The following is a 9,673-nucleotide window of genomic DNA, read 5'->3' on the forward strand; positions in this document are numbered from 1 at the left end:
CTGTGCTAGGTGCTGTACAGATGTAGACCAAGTTCTCCCCTGAAGAGCTTACAGTCTAACTCATAATTATAATTCAAGCGCTCAAGTGAAGTAGGAGTTTCCCTTGTATTCAGACAATTCAGAGAGACAATACATTCTAATGGACAGAGCATGGGACTGGAAGCCAGGAATTCCTGAGTATTAATCCTGGCTCTGCCACCCACTCACTGTCTGGCCTTGAGCAAATCATGTCAACTCTGCATCTGAGCTTCTTCAACTGCAAAATGGGGATAATAACCCTTATTTCCCTCCCATGTTTGTAAAGCATGTTTAAGATACCAGTGCTAAGAAGCATTATTAATGATAAAATAAATAAAGGGAATGGAGCTTGCATATCTTTTTTTATAACCTTTGCAATTTGCCAGGCAAGAAGATAGAAGGCACCCATGCAACCTCATTGATTTCACTGGGGTTCCACAGCAGAGACAGAGCAGTTCTGACCCAAAGGATGGTTCTCGTCTCAAATTTTACTTTATACATTTATAAATGTCAGGTCAAATACATTCTTAAAAATACCCTTTCAAAAAACAAATTAGAAACTATTTGTTAGATCGAGTAAAGAATTTCACTGCCCTGGCCTTTGAGGACTTGACGCATGACTCTGACATCACAAGCAGAAGTCTCCTGCAGGAATAAAGACATTGTACCAGTACGAGTCAGTCATTTTCTTTGTGGCGGAGTCATGCTCTCCTTACTCGATAAAGGAGCCATGGTGGAATAGCGGTCTGGAGGGTAAGGCGTTAGACACGTGGGGGAGAGAAGTTTGAGGGAGTGAAAGACTGAGGTATTAAGAGTCTGAAATTTTATTTTCCCACCTCTCCTAGAGATTAAGAAGTGAAGGCTATGACAAATATGTTTTATCTATCTATCTATCTGATTGTTATTCTATTCAAAACTAGTTTTTTCTTAATTAAATAAGAGCATTTTGGGGGTTCCTACACTGAATGCTTACCATTTTTAAAGTGGATTTTGCAGTATGAGTGACTTATATAATGAAAGGATTTGGATTCCTCAAATGACAATTATACCTAAAAATCCTGCAATACACAGTATGATTTGTGGATCCATGATTATGGCATATCCTGATATTCGAGCTGCAGTTCTATTCTGTCTGTTCAGGTTGCTAATTAACAAATTGGCAAGAATTATTACACAAATGTCATACGAAAGCAACATTTCTTTTTAAAAATACCTTTTTTCTATCTGTCAAAGTGACCTCCTTCACCCCAATGTTTACATCCAGGTCTTCCAAAAGCAGTTTCCGTGCTTTAGCAGAATGCAGAAAGCAGTCAGGGCACTGGCAGTTGTCTCTTAGCCATACAGCAGGGTAAAGGCTCTTACTCCCATCTTCCCAGTGAACACGGACAAAATGATTCACATCCAAAGCTTCCACCTTCTGGATTCTTACACTCATATTGAAAGGTTGAACCGCTCCAGCTGTATGCTGCCAACAATTCCTAGAGGAAAGCAGTCTTGTAAGAATACTCCTGCCCTTTTGCACTAACAGCAGAGTGCATAAATAGTCTGGGTGGACTTTGGTCCTTAATAGGCTTTTAGCCACAGTATTCCACATGTTGACAACTCTTACAAAATCTTCAGAGCGAGAATGCCTTTTTCCAAGTGGAAGTACTTCCAACTACAATAAATAAGAACAGAGTTAATTGTAGAAAAAATAGAGATAAAAGGACAAGACCTAATTTAGGCCTAAATTTTCGACTGTGACTAGTAAATTTGGGTGGTGCCTCACTTTCTTCTCAACTTGATATACCTTAAAGGGGCCAGATTTTCAGTGAGCTATAAACTCTATGAAAATCAGGCTCCTTTTAGATATCTCAAATTGGGTACTCAAATATTGAGGTACTCAAAATCACCAGTCACTTTTGAAAATTTAGGCATTAATGTCCCTGTATTCTATCTCAACTCAGATAATTTATGAGAATATCAGTTAGAAGATAGAATCATCCTCCTGCAAGGGAAGGATAGTTTGTGGATACAGGATGCATCAGACATTAAACTGAAAACAGAACCTGTAGCTCAACATCTATTTTATTGAGAAACATGATTGTTCCTTTCCTTGGGTTAATAAATCAATTCCAGTTTGTTTTTAATAGAGCTTCTCACCACTTCAAAGCTTTTGCGGTTGTTTCTGCTTTTTTTGTTTGTTTGTTTTTAATACAAGGGGAGGCAAATCTTGATGTTCTCACTCAGAATTTTGGCCCCATTAAAGTCAATGGCAAACTGGTATTGATGTCAATGGGGCCAGAGCTTCACCCGCAGTCTTTACCCAGAAGAAATTACAATGGCTTCAAAAGGTGTTTTGACTGAGAAAGGACTACAGGATTTGGTCCAGAGTTTTTCCTCCACTGGTTGTGAGTGAGAAATGTGTGGCATGGGATCCTCGTCCCTCTTCTGGCTTTTACCTAGTTTAACTGAATGAAAAAATTAAAGTATTTCTATTTTTTCCCTCCTTTTGGCATATTAATACAAGGATCTTGATTATGTATTTATTGTCTAATATCAGCTTCGGATGCTCAATTTTTAATGTCTGTATAACAGTACATACAAGCAAGGCACAATTACAGCTGTGACCTGTTAAAACACACTCACCCACCCACCCACACTTACTTAGCGGGTGTTTCTCCCTCTTCTAAAGCAATGGTTCATATCCACAATGATCATTTCTGCTATATGTGTTTACTCATCACTTTTTAAATACATTAATCCCAATACCAAGATTTTCTTACAAAAATATCATCATCACAGGAATGGCCAGCAATCTGTTTATCAAATGTAATAGGGATTTTTTGGACAAAGCTTTTAGGGCGTGTGCCTGAGAAGAACTTTGACTATTTTAATCTATTTTTAATGTGGAAAATACTGGAAAACAATTAGGGTGCCTGTAATATTGAAATCCTAGAAGATCTGGATGCCGGCCTAAGGTGAAAACAGTAACATGAGTAAAATGGGTATTTTAGTGTACTGCAAACCTTGGGTCAGGTTCCTCAGGTGGAGTAAATCATCATAGCTTCCCTGAATACAACGGAGATACACCAGCTGATGTTCTAGTCCCTTGTGTAATTCTCTAAGGTTCTTTCAGGTTTTTTGAAAAAAGATAGCCAGCTGTACTACATCCAATCCTGTATTTCTATAACGTCTTGTATCAGGAAAACTCATGATGGCTAAACACTAGGCTGTGTCTTTAGAGCTACACTGCTCCAGGGGAAGGAGCATTCAGTCTCAGAGAGTTGGCGTTTCTTGTCTCCACAGAGGAGGCACAGTAACTTGTGACACCTCTTTTGGCCTTCAGTGCTTAGCTGGCCAGTTTGCTGGTTGCTGTATTGGGATGGGGGAGCATGGCTCCACCTGTGGTGCTGCCCCTCTTGGCTTCTTTTTGATGAGTTGTTCCCAAAGAGCAAATCAGTAGTAGCTCCTTGTGCAGGGGCTGCTATTCTGAGCAACACTAATGTAAGCTGTGCCAAGGAAGAAGGGGAGTTTCCTCATCCTGCACTTGACAGCTATAGTAGAAAGGGGGAGGCAAGTGATCCTGTCCTACGAGTAACAAATATTCAAGTACATTTTGGGCTGCCATTATTGGGCTGCCATTAAACCTCTGGCAGGAGTGTATCACAGCTCCCACAAACACATTTTCACCAGTGCCTCATCAGCAATGCACCTTCCTGCAGTCAGAGACTCTTGTCAATTCACTCAGTTTTTTAACACCATCCAAATATTTAATCTTTAACCTCTTCACCCACCAAATCACTTTTAGGGCTTTTTTAGCTGGCCTCACAACATCTTTCCTCCAAACACCACTGTGACGACAGGAGATGGGGTTAGCTGCTTTCCCATTCAGCCAACCTAAAAGAGACCTGAATACAACTTCCTTCCATGGCAAACAGCCTAACTTCCGTTTATTTTCTGCCACTTGGTCTTGCTCCTGCCTTCCACAGCTTAATCTGCCCAGAGCTTGTATAGACAGAATATCTTGCAGACAATTCAGCTCCACAACTTGTCTCTAGTGCTTCAGAGAGGAACATGAGTCACTGTTCCACGTATGAACAAAATTCTTGCTCTCACACTTTAGCTATTAGGTGCAATAATATAGAGAAATAAACATTGCCTTTTTTAAAAAGAGGAGGACTATAAATGTGGTACATTACTAAAGAAGCAATTATCCTGCATTTTCAGCTTTTTAAAGATTTATAGATATATTTAAAATATTTATTTGAGGCTTATCAGTCTCAAGAGTCAAGATGTCTCCTTTGTGCTGTGTTTGTGCTCCATTTATGGAAACACGAGTGTATATACGGAAAGGATGGGAGTTTCACAGCTGACTAATTGACCACAGGGAAAACTGCAGCAGGAATTTGTTCAGCAAGAGCCCACTGACCACCGTCATGATGAGTATTGCTTAAGTGGTGTCTGTTTACACAGTGACAGATAACCGAGTCATTCAAAATGCAAGGCAAGCAAAACCTGTTCTAAAATAGATGGCAGTAAACCTCTCAAGTGGTTTGGAAAGCCAGGCCAGCATGCAAAATAAAATAAAAACAACCAACCATGTCATGAATAGGCTCTGGAAAAGGGATATTAAAGATTCTGGAAACTATCCATTGGGTGTAATTTACGTTGTAAAGAGGACATCTAAAATCCAAATACAAATCAAAAAATAATTCTCATTGGATTTAAGAAGCATATGATGTCACTCCCTTGGGTATGAGATCAGATAAAAAATCAAACAGCTATAGTAGTGGTTATCTTTCATGCTAGGGGAATTTGTTTTTTAAGACGTAGCTGATACTCTTGTTCACAGAGAAATGTTGCCATATCACAGGGGTCAGCAATCTGTGCCACGTGTGCCAAAGGTGGCATGCGTGACCATTTTGAGCAGCACGCCACGCCGCTCCTGGTCCCAAAAGAGGGCCATGCGGTGGCTGCTCCCCCCTTCCAGCCCTCTTGGCAGGCGGAGGCAGGGAGGAGGCTGAGGGGGCCAGGTCAGTGTGCCTGCCAGGAGCCACGCGGCAGCCGCTCCCCTCTTCTGGTCCCACCCCATGTGGCAGGCGGGGGCTGAGAGGTCTTTCCCTAATCAGGAAGTCTGAAAGCAGTCCAGAATCGTTCTTTGAAGGAGTCAGCAAAAGCCTACTCAGTTTTGAAAGCAGCAAATTCTGACATTTCTATATTCACTTTAGTTTCTTACTCTGGGTGCAACTAAAACAGGCTTGGTGCTTTCTCAAAAGGAAAGAAAGACTGTTTCATAAATGCACGTTGCTCTGCTTAAGAGCATGTTTTGGATGGAAAACAATTCTGTTGAAAATATCAGAGTAATTTTCTTCAGTGATGAAAATATTCCAGCCTGCTTTTTTAAACGTGCACATATACTGTGTCTGTTGCTAATTTTCCCAATATTTGGGCCTGATTCTGATCCCTCACTGGTGTAAATCTGGAATAACTACTGAAGTCAATGGAGTTACAGCAGAATAAAATAACTACCTTCAATTCTAGTATGATTCAATTTGCTAACAATTTAGAAAGAATCTCTCAAATAGCTGAGCTCAACTGAGGCATGCATACAGGAACAATGGACTGGCCTGAGCACCTGCTAAGGCGACAGCTCATTTGACTCAAGTGAGGGAAATCATGCCCATTGCCGGAGGTGGCCCATCACCTGACCTCAGGGCTGTTAAGGAAACTTGTTAAAAGAAAGAGGCATCTTTGTCTCCCTTGGAATCCATCTTCTAAGCAACACCAAATACTGAGAATCTCCCCACAGGGGGGGAGTCTGGTTGCTAGAGGCATCACAGCCAGCCTGTGTGGTAAACTAACACCACAGACTGAAAGTTACTGAAATATTAATCTTAGTTTAGGATGCGAGTCACCTTCTAGTTAATTATGACCTACTCCTTGTCAAATTATTAATCCCATAATTAATTATTAATCTCATATTACTCTGACTTATATTCACTTAAAATCTTGTTGTAGTCAAACTTGTTTGTTTGATCTAAAACAGTGCACGTGGATTGAGTGTGTGCAGAGACCTCTTAGAGTGACAGAGCTGGTGCATTTCAATTTCTTTGATAAATTGATGGACAAATATAAATGAGCTTGCAGGGTGTAGTGTACAGCACTGAACCCTGCAAGACGGCAGTTCCCAGGGTTGCATCTGGGACTGTGGGTGTTTTCTGGCAGTCTATCCCATGAGTGGCTGGTCAGAAGTGCTCCTTCACTAGGTTAATCGCAGGAGGCTGGGCATGGGCTGACCCAGGAGTGGGTGGTTCACACAGCAAAGCAGGGTAAATTGGGGCCCAGGAGTGAGGATTTGGGGTAACACAGCTACACATCAGACCAGATTGCAGTGTAGGAATGTCACACCACACACACAGAACTATACACAGATGTGTTTCCTATAGGGTTAATTGCAATTACAGTGTCTGGATTCTGTTCTATTCCAATTCTGCATAACTTTCTGAATCAATATAATTAATACAGCAAACAGTAAACAGGTATCTTTCCTGATTCATACATGTAATTTACAGCTTGGAAGTAAAACAGTATGATGGCAAATCTACTGTAAGACACTTATCTGAAAAGTAAAATAAGAACTAAAAACACTGAAGCAGCCTGCCCTGGTCCTTCCCCTTACATGTGTAAGTGAAGCAAATGAGGCCTGCTAATTGCTCAGATTGTTCATGCATTCACTGCTAGGAGGCCAAGGTGTGACCATTTCGGAAAGCGAGTTCCATATAGATGAGGTCAGATTTTATGCCTTATTAAAACATGCTGCAAATATTCTTTTTTTTTGCACTAGTTACAAATTGCCTTAGAATTGAGGTCCTTTACAAAGTGATACTTGGCCAGGTAACACAGCTACAGCATTTCATACTCCAGCTCTGCAGAAAACTACAGTGAGACCTTAGGGGCCAACTGGACCACCTATCCCTAGTCTGGCATGTGTAGAAACAGAGCAAACGTCAGCCCTTGCCCGCCCTGGATTGAACACTATAGAATTCCCTCCCCCAGGAGGTCAGAAAGTTAATGCCTGTAACTGGATTTGTTTTAAAAAGGGACTGGGTGATGATATGACCAAGATTTCTAGTTACACCTGTTAAACCGGCTTCACTGAATGTCATATTTCACAGCATAAACGGACTGCTGCCGGATCAGGAGAGACGTTTTCCCCGTATACAGCAGCGTGCAACCGGCCAGGTGCATGAAGCACTTTCCTCTCGCTGTTCTCGGAGGGGCCAGCCATCGCTCACGGCCACAGGCCAGCTACCAGGCTTACTAACGAGCTGCTCCTTGGAAGGGAAAGGCAAAGCTCGCGTGTCTAGTAAGCTGAAAACTGCCCTTTCCCCCGGGGCCCGTCTGTAGCGAGAGATCTCACCGCAGGCAGCCTCCTGCCCCCGAATACGTCAAAGTCCACAAGAAATCCCTCCTCTGCAAACCCCCAGCTCCAATCTAAACGTGGAACAAGTTAACAAGCGGCTGCCCCACTTGCCTTGGCCGCCCCCCGCCTGTTGCCCTGCAGGGGCTCGCTCCCTGCCTCCTCCCCCAGGCTGGGTTGCCCCGGCGTCCCCGCCTGGGGCTCGCCTCCCCTGCTAGGGCCTGGGAGCAGGAGGAGCCGCCGCCTAGAGTTGCTCCTCCCTGCCCCGCGTCCCTCGCCCGGCCAGAGCCAGCTGCACCCGGGCGGCGGCTGCAATCGGAGCGCGGGGAGCGGGCGGCGCTTACCTGCACGCCGCCCCCCCAGCCGCGCCGGCCTGCTCCTGCCGCCTCGCCCTGCAATCAGCCGGCGGGGGCGGAGCGAGGAGTCGAGCCAAGTGGGACAAAAGGCACCAGGGGAGGCGCCCTCTGTCAGCGCGGGGAGGGCCCAGGCTTGCAGCCCCGGGGCAGGGCACTCAGCGCTTCTGAGAAACCGTGCCCCCGCAGCCACCTGCCTACAGCACTGCGCCGTCACCCGCTGAAATAAAACCCCTGCTCCCTCCAGGGTTCTTTCTTCGGCTACAATCCTTCAGCCCGATTCTGGTTTTGGAACCAGTTGTTTCTGCCCTGCAGGCGAAGCCAGTGCTAACAACTGGGTAGGAAGAATCTTCGGCAATGGCAACTGGTGCTTTGGCTGAAAAACTGATGGGACAGGGCGGCTCCATCTGTCGTATCCTTGGGCAGCTGTGGCTGGAAACGAAGCAGATGGGCTTAGGTGGAGCAGGTCGAAAACATAATTTGCAGATTTTGAAGTGGGGTAAAAAAGCTGTCAGAGCACAACAGAAATATTTCTGTTTTAAAAAGTGAAATAAAAATGTTTTAAATAAGAATAATGAAAAGAAATATGTAGTTATAATTAGGTAGTTTGTTGCAGTAGTGGTAGTTTAACATTCTGCTTTGTCTTACCATGAGACAAGAACCATAGTTATTAGGGAGACGTTAGTAAAGGGAGATAACCACACCATTGGAAATACAAAGCTTAGTAAGTAAAATAAGTGATCATGTAGTTATTAAAGGGCCAAATTCTCTCTGTTGTTTAATATAAAGACTAACTTCTTCGTGAAATTACAAGGGATGTATGTCTAGGTATATGAGTCGAGTTTTGCTTCTCCTTATTCTGTTACAGTTCAATAGTAGAATCTCCTCAAATAGATATATTCCACTTTTTATATTCTGAAACTTCAGACACAGAATCTTAACATGTTTCAGATGAACAACATTTTATAACGTGGATGAAAATCCTGGCCCATTAAAATCAGTGTGAATTTTGCCATTCTTGGCTGGCATAACTCCATTGACTTCAATGAAGTATATCAGCAGAAAATTTGACCCAACTTGTTTATGCAATAGAACCGCAGAGTTACGAACACCTCAGAAATGGAGGTTGTTCATAACTCTGAAATGTTTGTAATTCTGAACAAAAGCTTATGGTTGTTCTTTCAAAAGTTTACCACTGAACATCAACTTAAGACAGCTTTGAAACGTTACTATGCAGAAGAAAAATGCTGCTTTTAACCATTTTAATTTAAATGAGAGAGTGCCTTTTTCCTCTAGGTCACTGGCTCAAATTCAGCTGTAAGCAGTGATGGTGAAAAGCTCCCTTGGCTGCTCAGTGGCCTGTGTGAAATTAATTTGGTACTCTCCTTCCAGTTTTCAGTGAATACTGGAAAGGTGTTCCCTTGTAACAGCATGCACTGATTGGCATTGCAACTGGCATTCCCAGTGAGAAGTCCAGAACTGAACAGATAGGGGAAATTCCTTTACCATCACACTTAGAAGTGGTCTCTCATGAATGGGTATGAGGAAGCTTGCACTACCAGCTGCTTGAGATGCATCTGTTCTATTGGTAAATAATTTCCATCTTGTTATCAATAAAGAACCTGACAAACTGGTGGTGCTTTGATGTAAATAGCAAACAAACAACCACTCAAGCCAGCATGTTTCACAAACACCAAAATGGTCACAGAGACTAAAAAGTAAGCATTAGCAGACGTAGTGGAGGAATTAAATGACTGGTTAGAGAATGAGTTCTTGTAAGTGTTTTGGCAATTAGAAGGAACTCAGGTGTAATTTTTTTGACATATAGGAAATTAAATATTTTTGTTGGTAGTATTATTAAATACTAATATTCATGTGCCAAAAACAGTGTTGTAATACA

General features: G+C 42.8%; 1 protein-coding gene across 2 annotated transcripts in view; it reads right to left on the reverse strand.

Moving 5' to 3' along the window:
* The window catches only part of BBOX1 (gamma-butyrobetaine hydroxylase 1), a 62,985-nt gene extending 54,781 nt beyond the window's left edge, over positions 1-8,204 (reverse strand). The window contains exons 1-2 of one of the 2 annotated variants that reach the window (XM_067532068.1): positions 7,765-8,204; positions 1,232-1,496 (exon numbers count right to left, since the gene is read on the reverse strand). In XM_067532068.1, the coding sequence (XP_067388169.1) occupies positions 1,232-1,453 (222 nt within the window). In that variant the 5' untranslated portion in view covers positions 1,454-1,496; positions 7,765-8,204. Of the gene's footprint in view, positions 1-1,231; positions 1,676-7,764 lie in introns of both variants that reach the window. The other variant, XM_067532067.1, reaches the window with a different exon arrangement.
* Between the last annotated feature and the right edge of the window lie 1,469 nt (positions 8,205-9,673).

Source organism: Emydura macquarii, unplaced genomic scaffold, assembly GCF_026122565.2.
Source record: "Emydura macquarii macquarii isolate MOO-44397 ecotype Brisbane River unplaced genomic scaffold, CSIRO-AGI_Emac_v2 contig_3240, whole genome shotgun sequence".
In the NCBI taxonomy this organism is placed as follows: domain Eukaryota; kingdom Metazoa; phylum Chordata; order Testudines; family Chelidae; genus Emydura; species Emydura macquarii.